At 44.9% G+C, this 24295-nt stretch overlaps 1 protein-coding gene across 4 annotated transcripts in view; it reads right to left on the bottom strand.

Moving 5' to 3' along the window:
- Window positions 1-24295, bottom strand: part of LOC115205632 (transcription factor COE1-A) — a 107497-nt gene that overhangs the window by 69419 nt on the left and 13783 nt on the right. For all 4 annotated transcript variants that reach the window (XM_029771815.1, XM_029771816.1, XM_029771814.1 and 1 more), the window contains exon 6: window positions 21498-21566. In XM_029771815.1, the coding sequence (XP_029627675.1) occupies window positions 21498-21566 (69 nt within the window). The remainder of the gene's footprint in view (window positions 1-21497; window positions 21567-24295) is intronic.

Genomic DNA, 24295 nt, shown 5'->3' with positions numbered 1-24295 from the left:
TTACCTAGCGTCATGGCTGGAGGGACAGAGGGACAGACAGGTGACATTACCTAGCGTCATGGCTGGAGGGAACAGAGGGACAAAGGCCAAGATGGTTATCCAAGAAGAGAAATGTAAATGGCCACACACACAAATAGCTCTGTGTGTGCGCATGTGGGTGTGTGCATGTGAGTGTGTACCCATTGAGGTTACATTTCCTATCCTTCCTTTCAAGGGTCTTTAAACTCTCCAGCACACCCAGACATGAAATATAAATCTCCATCTCACATACTCTCTCACACACACCTTCACATACTCTGTCACACACACACACTGTACACACAATGACTCACACACACCCTCACACACACATATACTCTGTCACCCCCCTCCAACACACATACAGTCACACACATACACACTCTGTCACACCTTCACACACACACACTCTGTCACACACACTCCAGGAACGCCAATTTACACAGCAACTCTTCATTTATTTAACACATACACAAAAGTACACATGAAGGGTGTGTGTCTGCTTACAGTTTTTTCCAACTGCTTACACACGTTTTCAAAACTGTGTCCTTTTTTCAAAACTCTACACACAATTCCCAAAACTGCACACACAAAATGCAAAATGCCTCACATCTCTTTCAAAATGTAACAGCATTCAAAATGCCATAAACACATGTCAGAATGAAGCATTTGCATCAAATGGCAAACACTGCTTTCATAATAGTACATTTTTGGATATACCATGTAAACACTCTTTCTAAATCTAAAGCTCTTTGGTCTTTCATAGGCTTATATCTACATTTCAATACAATGTTCTACAGTGAAAGTAATCTGCTGAGAGGGGTAACAAGTACACTGTAAACACCAATGCAATATAGAAACAGAAAATATTTATTAGGCCAAACATTACTGTTGTATACAGTAGCATACAACAAAACCATAAACATATGTATGGATATCTTAAGGTGAATGCACCAATTTGTAAGTCGCTCTGGATAATGACATAAATGTAAATGTAAATATGTAAACCAAAAGTATATTCTTTAGAATACAGTAAAGAACACAATTGTGTGTGTGGGGTCCCGTGGGGGGGGGGGGGGGGGGGCAGTCCAGGAATTGGTAGGGGGGGGCAGTCACCGGTGCTAAGCTAAGCTTCATCTCTTCTCCGGGCTGGGTCTGCCCACAATACTTCGTCCACATCACAAGATACGTTTTCTCTTGCCAAACATCGAGGGAAGTATCTCCTAGCATGGCGTATCCAACCTTGGACAGAGGCAACCTCTATGTCCCCACATGCGTCCTCCATTGCCTGGAGAAGCAGCATGTGGGCATAGGGTTGGCGATCATACACTTTCCAGCGCCAGGCTGAGAAGAATTCCTCTATGGGATTTAGAAAAGATGAATATGGGGGTAGGTACAAAACTACAAATTGTGGATGGGTGGCAAACCAGTTTTGGACCAGAACAGCCTGGTGAAAACTAACATTATCCCATAAAACCACAAATCTAGCAGGCTCCTGATCTGGATCAGGGACAAGCATTGTGTAAATTGCATCCAGAAAAGTGAGCATATGGCCGGTGTTGTACGGACCCAGTGTGTCATTGTGATGGAGGACCCCGTTTTGAGTGATGGCAGCACACATAGTTATATTACCCCCACGCTGTCCAGGGACATTGGTAATTGCCCTCTGTCCTATTGTGTGTGTGACCTGGTGAATAAGTGTAGCATTTTGATTGCTTGTGTTTGGAAAAGGAAAGCAAATCACTTCCTGTTAGATTTTTGTGTTTTAGGTAGAGAATTGTGTGTAGTGTTTTGAAAAAAGTGTTTTATGCAATTGACAACTGAGTCAAAGGCTGAGAAATAGCTTATGGTTTTGGATATTTGGTGTGCAGTTTTGCACTTTGAGTGAGAGGTTTCAAAAGTCGTGTGACATGAAAAGATTGTGTGTAAGCAGTTGGAAAAAACTGTAATCTCCACTAGCTGACTAACCACTGTACAGTGAAACGTCACTTTCCCTACCACGTGATAAGCCATCAATTTGACTCTGTAATAATCCTCCCAGGATTGATATGGAAAGGATAGGAGCTTTCACGAACCCATCACTCTCCCATGTCTTACCCTTACCTGTGTCTTAGAGAGAACCCATCACTCTCCCATGTCTTACCCTTCCTGTGTCTTAGAGAGAACCCATCACTCTCCCATGTCTTACCCTTCCTGTGTCTTAGAGAGAACCCCTTACTCTACCATGTCTTACCCTTCCTGTGTCTTAGAGAGAACTCATCACTCTCCCATGTCTTACCCTTCCTGTGTCTTAGAGAGAACCCATCACTCTCCCATGTCTTACCCTTCCTGTGTCTTAGAGAGAACCCATCACTCTCCCATGTCTTACCCTTCCTGTGTCTTAGAGAGAACCCATCACTCTACCATGTCTTACCCTTCCTGTGTCTTAGAAATAAAGAACCCATCACTCTCCCATGTCTTACCCTTCCTGTGTCTTAGAGAGAACTCATCACTCTCCCATGTCTTACCCTTCCTGTGTCTTAGAGAGAACTCATCACTCTCCCATGTCTTACCCTTCCTGTGTCTTAGAGAGAACCCATCACTCTCCCATGTCTTACCCTTACCTGAGTCTTAGAGAGAACCCATCACTCTCCCATGTCTTACCCTTCCTGTGTCTTAGAGAGAACTCATCACTCTCCCATGTCTTACCCTTCCTGTGTCTTAGAGGGAACCCATCACTCTCCCATGTCTTACCCTTCCTGTGTCTTAGAGAGAACCCATCACTCTCCCATGTCTTACCCTTCCTGTGTCTTAGAGAGAACTCATCACTCTCCCATGTCTTACCCTTCCTGTGTCTTAGAGAGAACTCATCACTCTCCCATGTCTTACCCTTCCTGTGTCTTAGAGGGAACCCATCACTCTCCCATGTCTTACCCTTCCTGTGTCTTAGAGAGAACCCATCACTCTCCCATGTCTTACCCTTCCTGTGTCTTAGAGAGAACTCATCACTCTCCCATGTCTTACCCTTCCTGTGTCTTAGAGAGAACCCATCACTCTCCCAAGTCTTACCCTTCCTGTGTCTTAGAGAGAACTCATCACTCTCCCATGTCTTACCCTTCCTGTGTCTTAGAGAGAACTCATCACTCTCCCATGTCTTACCCTTCCTGTGTCTTAGAGAGAACCCATCACTCTACCATGTCTTACCCTTCCTGTGTCTTAGAGAGAACCCATCACTCTACCATGTCTTACCCTTCCTGTGCCTTAGAAATAAAGAACCCATCACTCTCCCATGTCTTACCCTTCCTGTGTCTTAGAAAGAACCCACTCTACCATGTCTTACCCTTACCTGAGTCTTAGAGAGAAACTATCACGTCTTACCCTTACCCATGTCTTAGAGAGAACCCATCTCTCTCCCATGTCTTACCCTTCCTTACCCATGTCTTAGAGAGAACACATCACTCTCTCATGTCTTACCCTTCCTTACCCATGTCTTAGAGAGAACCCATCACTCTCCCATGTCTTACCATTACCCGTGTCTTAGAGAGAACCCATCACTCTCCCAAGTCTTACCCTTCCTTATCTGTGTCTTAGAGAGAACTCATCTCTTGCTTCTTGCTATGTGAAGTTGCACTAAAACAACATCATGAGACAGTGACAGCATTCTGTTTCAGCAAGAAGACTTTTGCCCACCAGTCTAGGACAGAACTAAAGAGAGAGGGAGGGATAAGGTTAAGGTAGTGTCATGACGTGGCCCTTTCTGCGTATAGATCGTGGCTTCCCCCTCTCTCACTCTCTCCTACACCCAGGTTCTGTTATCTCAGGTCATAAATTCCTGGCGGAGACTCTCTCCCCCTTTTCATGCAGAGAGAGACCACAGAGTGAACAAAGCATTTCATGTGGCCGAACTCCTAGATCCCCAAAATACGAAAATGAAACTATATGTCCACCTTTGAGAGTGTGGGAATGGTCCATGGACACTTAAGGGACAGTTATGTTGAGTGTGTTTCATTTGGTGACCTCACGAAGGACAGTAAACAAACACAACTATAGTTGAAGTCAGAAGTTTACATACACCTTAGCCAAATACATTTAAACTCAGTTTTTCACAATTCCTGACATTTAATCCTAGTGAAAAATCACTGTCTTAGGTCAGTTAGGATCACCACTTTATATTAAGAATGTGAAATGTCAGAATAATAGTAGAGAGAATTACTTATTTCAGCTTTTATTTCTTTCATCACATTCCCAGTGGGTTAGAAGTTTACATACACTCAATTAGTATTTGGAAGCATTGCCTTTAAATTGTTTAACTTGAGTCAAACGCTTCAGGAAAGCCTTCCACAAGCTTCCCATAATAAATTGGATGAATTTTGGTTCATTCCTCCTGACAGAGCTGGTGTAACTGGGTCAGATTTGTAGGCCTCCTTGCTCGCACACACTTTTTGAGTTCTACCCACACATTTTCTATAGGATTGAGGTCAGGGCTTTGTGATGGCCACTCCAATACCTTGACTTTGTTGTCCTTAAGCCATTTTGCCACAACTTTGGAAGTATGCATGGGGTCACTGTCCATTTGGAAGACCCATTTGCGACCAAGCTTTAACTTCCTGACTGATGTCTTGAGATGTTGCTTCAATATATCCACATAGTTTTCCTTCCTCATGAAGCCATCTATTTTGTGAAGTGCACCAGTCCCTCCTGCAGCAAAACACCCCCACAACATGATGCTGCCCCCCCCCCGTGCTTCACGGTTGGGATTTGGGATGGTGTTCTTCGGCTTGCAAGCCTCCCCCTTTTTCCTCCAAACATAACGATGGTCATCATGGCCAAACAGTTCTATTTTTGTTTCATTAGACCAGAGGACATTTCTCCAAAAAGTACGAGCTTTGTCCCCATGTGCAGTTGCAACCTGTAGTCTGGCTTTATTATGGTGGTTTTGGAGCAGTGGTCTCTTCCTTGCTGAGCGGCCTTTCAGGTTATGTCAATATAGGACTCGTTTTACTGTGGATATAGATACTTTTGTGCCTGTTTCCTCCAGCATCTTCACAAGGTACTTTGCTGTTGTTCTGGGATTGAGTTGCACTTTTCGCACCAAAGTACGTTCATCTGTAGGAGACAGAAGCGTCTCCTTCCTGAGCGGTATGGCGGCTGCTGGTCCCATGGTGAGTGTACTTGCGTACTATTGTTTGTACAGATGAACGTGGTACCTTCAGGCGTTTGGAAGTTGCTCCCAAGGATGAACCAGACTTGTGGAGGTCTACATTTATTTTTCTGAGGTCTTGGATGATTTCCTTTGATGTAACCATAATGTCAAACAAAGAGGCATTCAGTTTGAAGGTAGGCCTTGAAATACATCCACAGGTACACCTCCATTTCACCCAAATTATGTCAATTAGCCTATCAGAAGCTTCTAAAAGCATGACATAATTTTCTGGAATTTTCCAAGCTGTTTAAAGACACAGTCAACTTAGCGTATGTAAACTTCTGACCCACTGGAATTGTGATACAGTGCATTATAAGTGAAATAATCTGTCTGTAAACAATTGTTGGAAAAATTACTTGTGTCTTGCACAAAGTAGATGTCCTAACCGACTTGCCAAAACTGTAGTTTGTTGACAAGAAATTTGTGGAGTGGTTGAAAAACAAGTTTTAATGACTCCAACCTAAGTGTAAGTAAACATCCTGTCACAAGCGTCGTTGTATGTAGACCAAAACGCAGCAGGTATGTGAATGCTCATCTTCCTTTTTTTGAAGAAAAACCAAACAAAACACTTACACAAAACAAATGACGAAAACAGTCCTGTAAGGTGCTCAGACTATACACGGAAACAACCACCCACAAACACAAGAGAAAATAAACCCACTTAAATATGGCCTCCAATTAGAAGCAACAACAACCAGCTGCCTCTAATTGGAGTTCATTCCCAAAACTAAGATAGATAAAGAAAAACTAGAAAACCCACATTGAAATAGAAAACATAGAACATAAACCAAAAACCCAAAACAACTAAACAAACACCCCCTGCCACGCCCTAACCACACTACAATAACAACAACCCCTTTTACTGGTCAGGACGTGACAGTATTCCCTCCCCAAATGTGCAGACCTTGGATGCACCGAAACACAAAACCCCACAAAAAATAATCCCAAACGAAAGGGAGGGCAGGGAGGGTGGCTACCGTCACCGACGGCTCCCGTGCTACACCCCCCCTCCCCAATCCTCCAACTACGGAGGTGGCTCAGGCTCTGGCTTTAGTCCCCATCCTAACCTGCCCACCCCCTTAAAGGCTCATGGCTGTAGACCACTGCTAAAGGCTCTGGGCTAAGGTGTGTCACTGGAGACCTCGGGCTGAGGAGGCTCAGGGCTGAGGAGCGTCTCTGGAGACCTCGGGCTGAGGCGCGTCTCTGGAGGCTCAGGGCTGAGGCGCGTCTCTGGAGGCTCAGGGCTGAGGAGCGTCTCTGGAGGCTCAGGGCTGAGGAGCGTCTCTGGAGGCTCAGGGCTGTGGGCCGTCTCTGCAGGCTCCGGACTGTGGGCCGTCTCTGCAGGCTCCGGACTGTGGGCCGTCTCTGCAGGCTCCGGACTGTGGGCCGTCTCTGCAGGCTCCGGACTGTGGGCCGTCTCTGCAGGCTCCGGACTGTGGGCCGTCTCTGCAGGCTCCGGACTGTGGGCCGTCTCTGCCGGCTCCGGACTGTAGGATGTCGCCGGAAGCACTGGAAGGGGAACTGTCGCCGGAAGCTCTGGACAGGGCACTGTCGCCGGAAGCTCTGGACGGGGCACTGTCGCCGGAAGCTCTGGACAGGCAACTGTCGCCGGAAGCTCTGGACGGGGAACTGTCGCCGGAAGCTCTGGACGGGGAACTGTCGTCGGAAGCTCTGGACGGGGAACTGTCGCCGGAAGCTCTGGACTGGGATTGCGCACTGAAGGCCTGATGCGTGGGGCTGGCTTTGGAGGCGCCAGACTAGTGACAGGCACCACAGAGCTAGTGCGAGGAGCAGGAGCAGGACGTACTAGACTGGGCAGGCCCACTAAAGGCCTGCTGCGTGGGGCTGGCTTTGGAGGCGCCAGACTAGTGACACGCACCACAGGGCTAGTACGAGGAGCAGGAACAGGATGTACTGGACCGGGCAGACGCACTAAAGGCCTGGTGCGTGGGGCTGGCTTTGGAGGCGCCAGAACAGTAACACGCACCACAGGGCTAGTGCGAGGAGCAGGAACTGGATACACTGGGCCTTGACTACACACTGGAGGTCTGGAGCGCACAGCCTGCACAACCCGTCCTGGCTGGATTGTTACTGTAGCCCGGCACGGGCGGAGTGCTGGCACAGGGCGAACTGGGCTGTGCTGAGGAATGATGGCTGCCGTGCGTAGAGCAGGCGCAGGGTAGCCTGGGCCTAGGAGACGCACTGGTGGCCAGATGTATTGAGCAGGCATACTTCTCCCTGGCTGGATGCCCACTCTAGCAAGGCACTTGCGGGGGGCTGGTATCGCTCGTACCGGACTGTGCGTGCGGATGGGCGAGACCGTGCTCTCACCGCCAAACGCTCCCCATAATAAGCACGAGGAGTTGGTTCAGGCCTATTGCCTGACTTACTCCAACTCTCCGTGTGCCCCTCCAAATTGCCTCCTCACCTCTGAAATGGAGGATATAGTGCCTCGTATCTCCATCGCTCAGCCTTTGCTGCCTCCAGCTCCTCCTTTGGGCGCTTGTACTCCCCAGCCTGGTGCCATGGTCCTTTCCCATCCAGGATCTCCTCCCAGGTCCATGACTCCCTATACTTTTCCTGCTGCTCCTTCCTCCGCTGCTTGGTCCTTCGTTGGTGGATGGTTCTGTCACAAGCGTCGTTGTATGTAGAGCAAAACGCAGCGGGTATGTGAATGCTCATCTTCCTTTTATTGAAGAAAAAACAAACAAAACACTTACACAAAACAAACGACGAAAACAGTCCTATAAGGTGCTCAGACTATACACGGAAACAACCACCCACAAACACAAGAGAAAATAAACCCACTTAAATATGGCCTCCAATTAGAAGCAACAACAACCAGCTGGCTCTAATTGGAGGTCATTCCCAAAACTAACATAGATATAGAAAAACTAGAAAACCAACATAGAAATAGAAAACATAGGACATAAACCAAAACCCCGAAACACACTAAACAAACACCCCCTGCCACGCCCTGACCACACTACAATAACAAACAACCCCTTTTACTGGTCAGGACGTGACACATCCGACTTCAACTGTATATCTCTGAATGTGTACATTTCTCAATTATGGTGTTTGCATCTAATTATTGTATAAAATGAATGAGTAAAGATGAAACTATTTGTGAAATGATGTAATGTGATGTTAAACCTTTAATGTGAGAGAATTGTATTCCCTTTAAAGCTTAACTAAGTCATTGGCCTGCCCCCGTGTGGCATCGGGCATCACAGAACCGCCTTTTCTACTGTTACGAATAAAAGCCCCTCCTAAGAAAATTCTCTGCAGACTGAGCAAACTCACAGCATGAGCTGTGATTGAAAATAGTTTAGACCACGCATACCTCGGTGTAAACTGAGGTGGCACAGGTTTGAGTACCAAGACTAAGCAAACCCACAGCGTGAGCTGTGATTGCAAATAGTTATTGAATTCCTAACCATACCACGTGGAGCATTGGCTACACAGCTGGAAATGGTTAAACCCTGAGACTATCGATCCCTACAGAATAAGAGCAAATCTTAGATACTAAAAACTAGTCTGCAGCTAGAAATTATGTAAACCTGGGACGAGAATACCGACAACCGCCGAAACAACTAGTCTATGAGAACATTTCTAAATGGTAATCTGAAGTATCCTTTCTAACCACGAAAGACTGATCTTCAGGGAAACAGAAAGAGAGAGAGAGACTCGGATGAACTCTCCAGCAGACTGACGATTCCAACAGAGATCACAACGACACATGGGCATAAATATATATTGATTGTAATTATTCCCGAATGAGTGAGCGTTCATGTGCAAAGGATTAGCATTTCAATTAATAGAATTAGCAACTGTGTGTAGTGATCCCTTTTGTCTTTCCCGCTTCTTTCTCAGTCCACACCCACTTCCCTTTGTCCACCAAGCCGTCATATCGGCTTAGCCCACTAGGGAATCTTCCCTATCCTTATAACCAATATCTACTGTTTGTTTGTTTATGCATTCATGTGAATATTTAGTTAGTTAGTAAATAAATGATTAAGCCAATTGGTGTATGGATGATTTATAGTAAAGGCTGGGTTTGTGCAGATTGGAATGAGACTGACGTGAGGTAAAGAATAATTCATTAACAGAAGACTAATTGATCAGATATTAAAATATCTGAATAGTTATATTCGGAAAATTACAACTTTGTAATCTGAAGATTATCCGTGGTGCCCCAACTTCCTAGTTAATTACATTTACATGATTAGTTTAATCACGTAATAATAATTACAGAGAATTGATTTGATAAAATAACAGTCTTCACTTTTAATGATGCCAAAGACACGACAGTAGAAAGGAAGAGGAGAGAGAAGGAGAAGGTGGAAAGAGAGAGGAAGAGAGGGAGGAGAGAGATGGAGGAGAGAGGGAGATGAGAAGATATATATACTGATTTATGATGAAGAGGAGCAGAACAGAACATCTAACTAGCTCAGGTTGGCCTCGTTTCATAATAGTCCCAGTCAGTATTAAATGGAATGTTGCGCCCCGCCAGCTTATGGGGAATACAACCTGTGGTTACCTTGGTTACCCAATTGGCTCACAGCAAAAATACTTGACCTTTTCAAACGCAATTTTCTTGTTGTCTGCTTGTTTTAGTCAATTCCATTCATTATATTTAAGAAAAGTACAACATCTCTAAAGATTACTTTTCAACATTGCCTGCTCTCAAGCATTCTCACTACTTAGAAAAACGTAATATATGCCCCCTTTGACAGCTCTAACATTAGCCACGTGAGTGCTAGCTATCTACCAACCGGAACATTAAGCTAACCAAAACCAACAACACAAACAAACGGACTATAAAGCTACAAGTAGTGAGTGGAGTTACAAACAGACGATACTAAACTAGTTAAATGTCTTACCTGTTATTAAAGGTTTTCCCTACTTGGACACCGGGTCCTCACAATTTCACACTCTCACACGCTGAATAGCCTGAAGCCACAGGGCTCATCTCGCAGGCTCTATTCTCCTACGTGGGAGCAAACCGTAGGTCGGGATTTTTGACCTGGTTACATTGAACAACACAGCAGCTTTTCAGCATGTTTTGTTATTTCTCCATAACAACAAATTTACAATCAAGTTGTCTCTTTTACAGTGGGGGTCAATGGGAAACAATGTTTGTTTTCCCCAATTTGTGGGTGTGGTTGAGGTTAAGACAAGAATACAGACTTGGCGTATGAGCTTGATTCTAGAACGCTATGCATTCTCATCTCACTGGGGACTCAACCCTGTATATTAACATCCTCCACACACACACCACACACACACACACACACACACACACACACACACACACACACACATGCACACACACACACACACACACTCAAACACACACGCACACACAAACACACACACACACGCACACGCACACGCACACACACACACACACACACACACACACACACACACACACATACGCAAACACACATGCACACACACTGGTCTAAAGGGAGCTAATTAGTGGTCCCTGTGTTGATCAACACAGTAATCCAATCAACTGCTAATCAAGTGTCAAACTAATTACATGTTGTTGGGTTTTAGCTCAGGTTTTCAGGCCAGTAATGTTACCAAACTGGGAGCTACCAGCTATAGGAGAAGCATGGAGTTAATGGGGGAACTCTCTCTCTCTATTTCTGTCCCCCTCTCTCTCCCTCCCCCTCCCTCCCTCTCTCAATTCAAATCAATTCAATACAAGGGGCTTTATTGGCATGGGAAACATATGTTAACGTTGCCAAAGCAAGTGAAGTAGATAATAAACAAAAGTGAAATAAACAATAAAAATGAACAGTAAACATTACACTCACAGAAGTTCCAATTCTCTCTCTCTCTACCTCCTCAGTCGTCTCAAGCACTAGTCCTCTACTCTGAAGTGTCACTTGCAGAGTCAGAATGGGGCTTGAGACTCACTACTAGTGTGTGTGTGTGTGTGTGTGTGTGTGTGTGTGTGTGTGTGTGTGTGTGTGTGTGTGTGTGTGTGTGTGTGTGTGTCTGTGTGTCAGAGTGTATTCAGTAACACTTCACAACTGTAAGTTGATTAGAATGTGGTGGTCTGCTAAATGATCGTGTGTTGTATTGACTGAGTCAATACCATGGAGCAGCCGTAGGACCAGCTATATCTCTCCATTACAATGGATACTGTGATCACAGTGATACAGTCACAGTCATTTCCTTAGGTTGTTTAGGGTGTGATAATACTAGTGTAGCTCTCTGCTCTCTAGTAAAGCACACACACACACACACACACATATACACACATATACACACACACGCACACACGCGCACACACACACATACACACACAAAAACAGACAGAGGCAGTAGAAAACAAAACAACACTGAACATTCCTACAGGGTCAAACAAACACATACAATACAATAAAGAAGATGGTGGAGTTGTAAACAGACCAGGTGGACAGATTGTAGTGAGGGCTGTCTGAGCTCTGAAATGAATGATCAATTACTTACTATGCTCAGATCTGTACAGTAGGTTTATGTCTGTGTCTAAGAAGGCTCTGTTTGCCCATTTCACTCTCTCTCAATGTCTCTCTGTTTCTGTCTCTCAAACATAGGCATCCCGGACAGATTATAGACAAGATGAACGTCTCTTTACACTGTCTGAAGTCACCTCAATCAGTTAGTCTGTTCAGTTACCTCCGATGGGCTCTCAGACAACACTCAGCAAGCCTGGAGGAAGGTGTGACAACTAAACGGAGATGCTGCCGCTGCCACACACACACACACACACACACACACACACACACACACACACACACACACACACACACACACACACACACACACTCGCCATGCCTTGTTTGAAAAGCAAATTGAGTGCATATTCCAGGGCACGCCTCAGAGAGAAAGACAGATAGCGGGAATCCTGGAAAACGTCATCTTGCTGTCTGTCTCTCCAGGTGTTAGCAGCATTAGACAATCACACTCTCAATTCACATCAGAAGAAAGGAGAGACATCAGTGATTTAAATAGTTATTGGATCTCGGACAGACTTAGAGAACTGGAACATTAGATTTACTAATTTAGGTCAGCTCTGCTCTGGCCTGATACACCCCTTCATTCCCCAGCTCTGCTCTGGCCTGATACACCCCTTCATTCCCCAGCTCTGCTCTGGCCTGATACACCCCTTCATTCCCCAGCTCTGCTCTGGCCTGATACACCCCTTCATTCCCTAGCTCTGCTCTGGTCTGATACACCCCTTCATTCCCTAGCTCTGCTCTGGTCTGATACACCCCTTCATTCCCCAGCTCTGCTCTGGCCTGATACACCCCTTCATTCCCCAGCTCTGCTCTGGCCTGATACACCCCTTCATTCCCCAGCTCTGCTCTGGCCTGATACACCCCTTCATTCCCCAGCTCTGCTCTGGCCTGATACACCCCTTCATTCCCCAGCTCTGCTCTGGCCTGATACACCCCTTCATTCCCCAGCTCTGCTCTGGCCTGATACACCCCTTCATTCCCTAGCTCTGCTCTGGTCTGATACACCCCTTAATTCCCTAGCTCTGCTCTGGTCTGATACACCCCTTCATTCCCCAGCTCTGCTCTGGCCTGATACACCCCTTCATTCCCCAGCTCTGCTCTGGCCTGATACACCCCTTCATTCCCCAGCTCTGCTCTGGCCTGATACACCCCTTCATTCCCAACACACAACACAAACAAAATAAAGGTGAGAGGTAAAATGAAAGTGAAAGAACAATGATTAAGGAGTGGACTTCAGAGAAGAGGAGTTTTACTTATATATAGAGAGAGAGAGGGAGCGAGAGAAAGAGAGAGGGAGCAAGAGAGAGGGAGTGAGCAAGGTGGGCTGGGATGATTTAAAACAGCCTCGACCTCCCAACTCTCATCTGTCAATCACAACTTTCCCCATCAGTCCCCCAGACCAAACACATGCACTGAACTGCAGGTCATTGTGTGTGTGTGTGTGTGTGTGTGTGTGTGTGTGTGTGTGTGTGTGTGTGTGTGTGTGTGTGTGTGTGTGTGTGTGCGTGCGTGCGTGCGTGCGTGCGTGCATTTGCAGGTCAGTGCTGTGAAGCGACCAGCACCTTAGGGAAGGTCTGTCTGCATAACGATGAGCCAGCAAGCGAGAGGGAGATGGATGGAGGGAGAGAAAGAGAGAGGGATGGAGGGAGAGGGAGGGAGGCAAATGTATTTATGGAGTGAGAGAGGGACAGAGAGAGAGGGATAGGGATGGAGGGAAGCAGAGATGGAACTTCTGGAACAGGAAGCTGCTAGCGATGACATCACTTTACCCGGGAGGAGCACTTCCTGTTTGACATTCTTCACTCAAGACACACACACACTTACCAGGAAACCTCCATCAAGACACACACACATACAAACACACCCACGCACACAAACACACACACACAAAAATCCTAAAACAGCTCAGTTCACAAGACACACTAAAGATGCAGTTCACAAGATTTATTACTAATTAGAGCAAAGAAAATACCTTTTGATTTAGTGTGTGTGTGTGTGTGTGTGTGTGTGCCTTTTGTCTACAGTAGAGTGATTGTTAAGTGGAGAGTTGAGTTGATTTAAGACTTCTCTGGGGTGGAGAGCGATGAAGTGTGCTGAGCTCAACTAAAACTGAAACAAATACACGTGTGAACTCTCTCCGGTGTGTGTGTGTTTGTGTGTGTTAATGAAGTAATGACCAGTGCATCACTGTGGCTTGGTTAGTAGGGAATCTTTATCTGGCTCAGTTTGTGTGTGTGTGTGTGTGTCCACTGTTCTGCTCCAGTGAAGTGGAAGGCCTCACCTCAGCGCTCTGAGACAGCTGCACCCCAACACCACAGCTTCAGCCTGCCCGTCACTGCGTGTGTGTTCATCTCTCTTTGCATAGGGGTTTACCCCGGTCCTCCCAGTAGTTTGACTGAGCCAAGCTGGCAGCATGTTAACCCTTCACACACAGTTAATCCTATAGTGAAACTCTGATCTGATCAGTAGATGAATGAAGTTACTGTATGTGCTGTGTTGGGCCAACCTGGTCTCAGGACTAGACGTAACATACTAAATGGAAATCCGAGACACTCCAATTAGTATGATATCTTACGTTTTATATGGTATGTATTAATTTGTGGATGTCCATCATCCATTTCATATGATATGAATTACAATTCGAATATGTTCCGCATTTGCAAAATGCATGATATATTACAAGTTCCAATTTGTTGTGGCTAACATTAGCTAGATGGCTAACGTTAGCTAGGCTAGGGGTTAGGGTTAGAGGTTAGGGTTACGTTAGGGTTAAGGTGAGGGTTAGCGTTAGGCTTAGCTAACATGCTAAGTAGTTCCAAAGTAGCTAAAAATTAGTAAGTAGGGCTGTGTTGGGCAGTGTTGGGCGGTGTGGGCTGTGTTGGGCAGTGTTGGGCGGTGTGGGCTGTGTTGGGCAGTGTTGGGCGGTGTGGGCTGTGTTGGGCAGTGTGGGCTGTGTTGGGCAGTGTTGGGCGGTGTGGGCTGTGTTGGGCAGTGTTGGGCGGTGTGGGCTGTGTTGGGCGGTGCTGGGCTGTAATATTTTTTGGGCTGCACTGGGCTGTGCTGGGCCAGGTTGGACTGTGCTGTGCTGTGTTGGGCTATGCTGTGCTGGGCTGGGCTGTGCTTGGCTGTGCTGGACTAGGCTGGGCTGAAATGTGCTGGACTGTGTTGTGCTATGCTGTGCTATGCTATGCTGGGCTGGGCTGTGTTGGACTATGTTGGGCTGTGTTGTGCTGGGCTGGACTGTGTTGGACTGTGCTGGACTATGTTGGGCTGTGTTGTGCTGGGCTGGACTGTGTTGGACTGTGATGTGTTGGGCTGTGCTGAGGCTCAGGTGTGAGGGCAGCAATAGCTAACATCAAATTAGGACACAGAAAAAACATTTCCTCCTTTTCCTCTCCATCACACACACATCCTGGATTAGAAAATAGGTCAGGTGAGAAGCGAGAGAAGGACAGAAGGAGAAAGGAGCACTTTGTGACATCGGCTGATATAAAAGGGGCTTTATAAATACATTTGATTGATTGAGAGGAGGATGTACTTGCTTGCTCCTTTTGCAGCACTATATTCTTATCAGTTGTAGTAGCCCATTCAGCATTTCCACATACAAGGAAGCAACCTACACTGACCACCTTCCTACTATTGAGTTGCACACCCTTTTGCCCTCTGAACAGCCTTCAATTTTAAAGGCATGGACTGTACAAGGTGTCGAAAGCGTTCTGGCCCATGTTAACTCCAATGCTTCCCACAGTTGTGTCAAGTTGGCTGGATGTCCTTTGGGTGGTGGACCATTCTTGATACACACAGGAAACTATTGAGTTTGAAGAACCCAGCAGTATTGCAGTTCTTGATACAAACGAGTGCGCCTGGCACCTACTACCATACCCTGTTCAAAAGCACTTACTTTTTTGTCTTGGCCATTCACACTCTGAATGGCACACAATCCATGTCTCAATTGTCTCAAGGCTTAAATATCCTTCTTTAACATGCCTCCTCCCCTTCATATATACTGATTGAAGTGGATTTAACAATTGACATCAATAAGGGATCATAGCTTTCACCTGGATTCACCTAATCAGTCTATGTAACGGAAAGAGCAGGTGTTCCTAATGTTTTGTGCACTGAATTAAAAACTGGAGGGTTCAAGCCCTGAATACTGATTGGCTGAATGCCGTGGTATATCAGACCATATGACATGGGTATGGCAAAACCTTTATTTTTACTACTCGAATTAGGTTGGTAACCAGTTTATAAGAGCAATAAGGCACCTCGGGGGTTCATGATATATGGCCAGTAAACCGCCGCTTTGCGTCGTGCTTAAGAATGGCCCTTCGCTGTGGTATATTGGCAAAATACCACACCCTTTTGGGCCTTAACGCTTAATTATAGAGTACCAGTCAAAAGTTTGGATACACCTACTCATTCAAGGGATTTTCTTTATTTTTACTATTTTCTACACTGTAAAATAATAGTGAAGACATCAAAAGTATGAAATAACACACATGGAATCATGCAGTAACCAAAAAAGTGTTAAACAAATATATTTTATATTTGAGATTCTTCAAAAGTTGCCACCCTTTGCCTTGAACACAGCTTTGCATACTCTTGGATTCTCTCAACCAGCATCATCAGGTAGTCACCTGGAATGCATTTCAATTAACAGGTGAGCCTTGTTAGCAGTTAATTTGTGGAATTTCTTTCCTTCTAAATACGTTTGATCCAATCAGTTGTGTTGTGACAAGATAGGGGTGGTATACAGAAGATAGCTCTATTTGGTAAAAGACCAAGTCCATATTATGGCAAGAACAGCTCAAATAAGCAAGAGGTAACCACAGTTATGCATTCTGCAGAGGATAAGTTCATTAGAGTTACCAGCCTCAGAAATTGCAGCCCAAATAAATGCTTCACAGAGTTCAAGTAACAGACACATCTCAACATCAACTGTTCAGAGGCGACTGCGTGAATCAGGCATTTGTGGTTGAATTGCTACAAAGAAAGCACTACTAAAGGACACCAAAAAGAAGAAGAGACTTGCTTGGGCCAAGAAACACGAGCAATGGACATTAGACGGGTGGAAATCTGTACTTTGGTCTGATGAGTCCAAATATGAGATGTTTGGGTCCAACCACCGTGTCTTTGTGAGACACAGAGTAGGTGAACGGATGATTTCCGCATGTGTGGTTCCCACCATGAAGCATGGAGGAGGAGGTGTGATGGTGTGGGGGTGCTTTGCTGGTGAGACTGTCAGTGATTCATTTAGAATTCAAGGCACACTTAACCAGCATGGCTACAACAGCATTCTGCAGCAATACACCATCCCATCTGGCTTGCGCTTAGTGGGACTATCATTCGTTTTTTAACAGGACAATGACCCAACACACCTCCAGGTGCTGCATCAGATGACCTGCCCTCCACAATCACCCAACCTCAAGATGGATTGGGTTGAGTTGGACCGCAGAGTAAAGGAAAAGCAGCCAACAAGTGCCCAGCATACGTGGGAACTCCTTCAAGACTATTGGGAAATAATTCCAGAAGCTGGTTGAGAGAATTCCAAGAGTGTGCAAAGCTGTCAACAAGGCAAAGGGTGGCTACTTTAAAGAATCTGAAATATAAAAATATATTTTGATTTGTTTAACACCTTTTTGGTTACTACATGATTCTATATGTGTTATTTCATAGTGTTGATGTCTTCCCTATTATTCTACAATGTAGAAAATAGCACAAATAAAAAAGAATTCTTGAATGAGTAGGTGTGTCCAAACTTTTGACTGGTACTGTATATGCAGTATATTTATATTACGGAATCTGACATTGCTCGTTCTGGTATTTCGTAACTTATTTCCTTTCATATCTGGGGATTTGTGTGCACAGTTTTGTATTGTTAAGTACCACTGTTAGACCTAGAAACATAAGCATTTCGCTGCACCAGCGATAATATCTGCTAAATATGTGTACACGACCAATAACATTTTGACCTGTACTGTACCATGGCAACTTCCCCTTCTTCAACTTCTTTAATTAAGAAACAGTCTTATAACCACTTCTCCAATGCTGTACACCAACCTCTCTCCTCTCTCCTTTCTCTCCCCTCTCCTCTCTCTCCTCTGCTCTCTTTCCTCTCGCTCCACTCTTCTCTCTTCTCTCTTCTCTCTTCCCTTTCTCCTTTCTCCTCTCCTCTCTCCTCTGCTCTCTTTCCTCTCCTCTCGCCCCTCTCCCCTCTCTCCACTCTTCTCTCCCTCTCCTCTCTCCACTTCTCTCTCCACTTCTCTCTCCACTTCTCTCTCCACTTCTCTCTCCTCTTCTCTCCTTTCTCTCTCCTCTCTCTCTCCTCTCTCTCTTCTCTTCTCTCTCCTCTCTCTCCTCTCTCTCCTCTCTCTCCTGTCTCTCTCTTCTCTCTCTTCTCTCTCTTCTCTCTCTCCTCTCTCTCCTCTCCCCTCTCCCCTCTCTCCCCTCTCCCCTCTCTTCTCTCCCCTCTCCCCTCTCCTATCTCTCCACTCTCCTGTCTCTCCCCTCTCTCTCTCTTCTTTCTCTCTTCTCTCTCCTCTCTTCTCTCTCTTCTCTCTCTCTCCTCTCTCTCCTCTCTCCTCTCTTCTCTCTCCTCTCTCTTCTCTCTCATTTTCTCTCTCCAACTGCTCTTAAACGCTAGTAAAACTAAATGCATGCTTTTCAACTGATCGCTTCCCGCACCTGCCCGACTAGCATCACTACTCTGGACGGTTCTGATTTAGAATATGTGGACAACTACAAATACCTAGGTGTCTGGCTAGACTGTAAACTCTCCTACCAGACTCATATTAAACATCTCCAATCCAAAATTAAATCTAGAATCGGCTTCCTATTTCGCATCAGAGCCTCCTTCACTCACGCTGCCAAAAATCGCTGAATTTGGAGACATATCTCCCTCACTAACTTTAAGCATCAGCTATCTGAGCAGCTTACCGATTGATGCAGCTGTACACAGCCCATCTGTAAATAGCCCATCCAACTACCTACCTCATCCCCATATTGTTTTTATTTACTTTTTTGCTCTTTTGCACTCCAGTATTTCTACTTGCACATCATCATCTGCACATCTATCACTCCGGTGTTAATTTGCTAAAATGTAATTACTTCGCTACTATGGTCTATTTACTGCCTTACCTCCCCACTCTTCTACATTTGCACACACTGTATATAGACTTTTTTATTGTGTTATTGACTGTACGTTTGTTTATTCCATGTGTAACTCTGTGTTGTTGTTTGTATTGCACTGCTTTGCTTTATCTTGGCCAGGTCGCAGTTGTAAATGAGAACTTGTTCTCAACTAGCCTACCTGGTTAAATAAAGGTGAAATATATATATTTTTTAAGTACAGTATGGGCTGGAGGTTCAGCTTGTTTCACTGACACTGATACAGATACAATATGGGCTGGAGGTTCAGCTTGTTTCACTGACACTGATACAGGTACAATATGGGCTGGAGGTTCAGCTTGTTTCACTGACACTGATACAGGTACAATATGGGCTGGAGGTTCAGCTTGTTTCACTGACACTGATACAGGTACAATATGGGCTGGAGGTTCAGCTTGTTTCACTGATACTGATACAGGTACAATATGGGCTGGAGGTTCAGCTTGTTTCACTGACACTGATACAGGTACAATATGGGCTGGAGGTTCAGCTTGTTTCACTGACACTGATACAGGTACAATATGGGCTGGAGGTTCAGCTTGTTTCACTGACACTGATACAGGTACAATATGGGCTGGAGGTTCAGCTTGTTTCACTGACACTGATACAGGTACAATATGGGCTGGAGGTTCAGCTTGTTTCACTGACACTGATACAGGTACAATATGGGCTGGAGGTTCAGCTTGTTTCACTGACACTGATACAGGTACAATATGGGCTGGAGGTTCAGCTTGTTTCACTGACACTGATACAGGTACAGTATGGGCTGGAGGTTCAGCTTGTTTCACTGACACTGATACAGGTACAATATGGGCTGGAGGTTCAGCTTGTTTCACTGACACTGATACAGGTACAATATGGGCTGGAGGTTCAGCTTGTTTCACTGACACTGATACAGGTACAATATGGGCTGGAGGTTCAGCTTGTTTCACTGACACTGATACAGGTACAGTATGGGCTGGAGGTTCAGCTTGTTTCACTGACACTGATACAGGTACAATATGGGCTGGAGGTTCAGCTTGTTTCACTGATACTGATACAGGTACAATATGGGCTGGAGGTTCAGCTTGTGAAATATTAGTTTGTTTTTAAGTAGAGTGCAGGCTGGAGGTTCAGCTTGTTTCACTGACACTGATACAGGTGCAATATGGGCTGGAGATTCAGCTTGTTTCACTGATACTGATACAGGTACAATATGGGCTGGAGGTTCAGCTTGTTTCACTGATACTGATACAGGTATAGTATGGGCTGGAGGTTCAGCTTGTTTCACTGACACTGATACAGGTACAATATGGGCTGGAGGTTCAGCTTGTTTCACTGACACTAATACAGGTACAGTATGGGCTGGAGGTTCAGCTTGTTTCACTGACACTGATACAGGTACAATATGGGCTGGAGGTTCAGCTTGTTTCACTGACACTGATACAGGTACAATATGGGCTGGAGGTTCAGCTTGTTTCACTGATACTGATACAGGTATAGTATGGGCTGGAGGTTCAGCTTGTTTCACTGATACTGATACAGGTATAGTATGGGCTGGAGGTTCAGCTTGTTTCACTGACACTGATACAGGTACAATATGGGCTGGAGGTTCAGCTTGTTTCACTGACACTGATACAGGTACAGTATGGGCTGGAGGTTCAGCTTGTTTCACTGATACTGATACAGGTACAATATGGGCTGGAGGTTCAGCTTGTGAAATATTAGTTTGTTTTTAAGTAGAGTGCAGGCTGTAGGTTCAGCTTGTTTCACTGACACTGATACAGGTGCAATATGGGCTGGAGATTCAGCTTGTTTCACTGATACTGATACAGGTACAATATGGGCTGGAGGTTCAGCTTGTTTCACTGATACTGATACAGGTATAGTATGGGCTGGAGGTTCAGCTTGTTTCACTGACACTGATACAGGTACAATATGGGCTGGAGGTTCAGCTTGTTTCACTGACACTGATACAGGTACAGTATGGGCTGGAGGTTCAGCTTGTTTCACTGACACTGATACAGGTACAATATGGGCTGGAGATTCAGCTTGTTTCACTGATACTGATACAGGTACAATATGGGCTGGAGGTTCAGCTTGTTTCACTGATACTGATACAGGTATAGTATGGGCTGGAGGTTCAGCTTGTTTCACTGACACTGATACAGGTACAATATGGGCTGGAGGTTCAGCTTTTTTCACTGACACTGATACAGGTACAGTATGGGCTGGAGGTTCAGCTTGTTTCACTGACACTGATACAGGTACAATATGGGCTGGAGGATCAGCTTGTTTCACTGACACTGATACAGGTACAATATGGCCTGGAGGTTCAGCTTGTTTCACTGATACTGATACAGGTATAGTATGGGCTGGAGGTTCAGCTTGTTTCACTGATACTAATACAGGTACAGTATGGGCTGGAGGTTCAGCTCCAGGTTTCACTGAGACAACTCAACATAACAACTAAAACTTGACAGAAGCAACCCTGAGCTGCTCAATGCTCATCCCACACCTCACACACTCTCACACCCTGGCACACCTTCCTCCTCTGTACAAATCACTGGCAGCACAGTGGTACATCACCATGACAACCTGGACCGGTGAAAGGGGTGGAGCCTGCTTACCTGTCAATGATGACGGGGTCAGAGGGCGTCTCGTTTCTGTTGCCACAGCTCTTCTTATCACAACACCGACTAAGAGAGGGATGGAAAGACAGAGAGAGAGAGAGAGAGAGAGAGAGAGAGAGAGAGAGAGAGAGAGAGAGAGAGAGAGAGCGAGAGATGGGAGAGAGAGAGAGATGGGGAGAGAGAGAGATACGGAGAGGGGAGAGAGGGAGAGGGGAGAGAGAGAGACAGAGAGATAGGGAGAGGAGAGAGAGTGTGTGTTCAATCAAAAAGGTGCCTAACAGATCAATCAATTAATCAAATCAACATAGTATTAGTAAGTAAGGTGAGGTGACTGAGGTTATTAGGAGATGCTGGGACAGAGACAGCTTCAGGTTCAGAACTCTTTGAAGCCTCTGGGGCTCTATTCTCAGTTAGCACCATGTCTCACCAGACATTCTATCTTCTCTATTTCTGAGAAGGACTTTTTCTCCACCTCCCTCCGTTTCTCCCTCCCTTCCTACCTTTCTGTCTGCCCCTCTCTCTCTTTCTCAATTCAATTAAATGTAACTTCTTTGGGATAGGGGGTGGTATTTTGACGTCCTGATGAAAAGCATGCCCAAAGTAAACTGCCTGCTACTCAGGCCCAGAAGCTAGGATATGCATATAATTGGTAGATTCGGATAGAAAACACTCTAAAATAATGTCTGTGAGTATAACAGAACTGAAATGGCAGGTGAAACCCCGAAGACAAACCATCCCAGAATTTCTTTTTTTATCCTACCACTGATTTCAATGGCTGGCACTTTTATATTAGGGCGAAATCCTGCCCGATTGCAGTTCCTAGGGCTTCCACTAGATGTAAACAGTCTTTAGAAAGAGTTTCAGGCTGTTTTTTGGAAAAATGAACCAGAAATTGTAGTTTTTCTAGGTGGCTCCCATTTTGGTTATAATGTTTCCAAGCGCGTGGATGAGAGCGCGTTCTTTGGTATTTTTCTCCGGTAAAGACAATAACGATTCTCCGTCTTATGTTATTGTTTATTTGCGTATTAGGGTACCTATTGTTTGATTATAAACGTTGATTGACTTGTTTGGATAAGTTTATTGGTAACGTTTGGGATTCATTTTGTATGCATTTTGAAGGAGGGAAACCGAGTGGATTATTGACTGAAGCGCGCCAGCTAAACTGAGTTTTTATGGATATAAAGAAGGACATTATCGAACAAAAGGACCATTTGTAATGTAACTGGGACCTTTTGGAGTGCCAACAGAAGAAGATCTTCAAAGGTAAGGCATATATTAAATCGCTATTTCTGACTTTTGTCGCAACTCCCTGGTTGAAAATGATTTGTTATGCATTTGTGTGCTGGGCGCTGTCCTCAGATAATCGTATGGTTTGCTTTCGCCGTAAAGCCTTTTTGAAATCTGACATGGCGGCTGGATTAACAACAAGTTAAGCTTTATTTGATGTATTGCACTTGTGATTTCATGAAAGTTGAATATTTATAGTAATTTAATTTGAATTTGGCGCTCTGCAATTTCACCGGAAATTGTCGAAACGCTAGCGTCCCACTAATCGGCAAGAAGTTTTAAGGGCTTTATTGGCATGGAAACATAGGTTAACATTGCCAAAGCAAGTGAAGTAGATAATAAACAAGAGTAAAATAAACAATAAAAATAAACAGTTAACATTACACCACAAAAGTTCCAGAAGAATAAAGACATATCAAACATCACATTATGTACAAATAGTACAAAATGGAAAATAAATAAACGTAAATATGGCTTGTATTTACAATGGTGTTTGTTCTTCACTGGTTGGTCTTTTCTTGTGGCAACAGGTCACAAATATTGCTGCTGTGGTGGCACACTGTGGTATTTCACCTAATAGATATGGGAGTTTATCAAAATCGGGTTTGTTTTCGAATTCTTTGTAGATCTGGGTAATCTGAGGGAAATATGTGACTCTAATATGGTCATACATTTGGCAGGAGGTTAGCAAGTGCAGCTCAGTTTCCACCTCATTTTGTGGGCAGTGTGCACATAGCCTGTCTTCTCTTGAGAGCCAGGTCTGCCTACGGTGGCCTTTCTCAATAGCAAGGCTTTGCTCACTGAGTCTGTACATAGTCAAAGCTTTCCTTAAGTTTCGGTCAGTCACAGTGGTCAGGTATTCTGCCACTGTGTACTCTCTGTTTTTTTTTATTCTTCCCAGTGTGTCAAGTATTTAGTCAAAATGGCGCCGGAGAAGAAGGCAGACATTTTACCTGTCTCCAACTGATTGTAGTTTTTTGTTCGTTTTTTGCATTTTTTGTAACTTATTTTTTTACTTATTTTGTACATAATGTTGCCGCTACCATCTCTTATGACCGAAAATAACTTCTGGACATCAGGACTGCGATTACTCACCATGGACTGGCAGAATCCTTTTTTTATTTTAATGAGTCTGATGAGCCCGACGCGAACGATATACTGCTTCTTGGGAACAGGCCCAGATCCCATTGATTTGCAGCCCGCCTTCTGAGAATTCGTAGGGGATCGAATAAACCCCACTTCCTTCCATTCTGCTAGCAAACGTGCAATCTTCGGAGAATAATATCGATGACCTACGCGCAAGATTAAACTACCAACGGGGACATTCAAAACTGTAATACCTTATGCTTCACGGAGTCGTGGCTGAACGACGGCACTATAAACATACAGCTGGCTGGTTATCTTCTTATGAGCAGGTGGCGTCCCACCTGGCCAACATCCGGTGAAATTGCAGAGCGCAAAATTTAAAATACAGAAAGTCAAATTAAACATTCATAAAAATACAAGTG

This window comes from Salmo trutta, chromosome 13 (genome assembly GCF_901001165.1).
Source record: "Salmo trutta chromosome 13, fSalTru1.1, whole genome shotgun sequence".
NCBI lineage: Eukaryota > Metazoa > Chordata > Actinopteri > Salmoniformes > Salmonidae > Salmo > Salmo trutta.
This window is presented reverse-complemented; position numbering and strand designations above follow the sequence as displayed.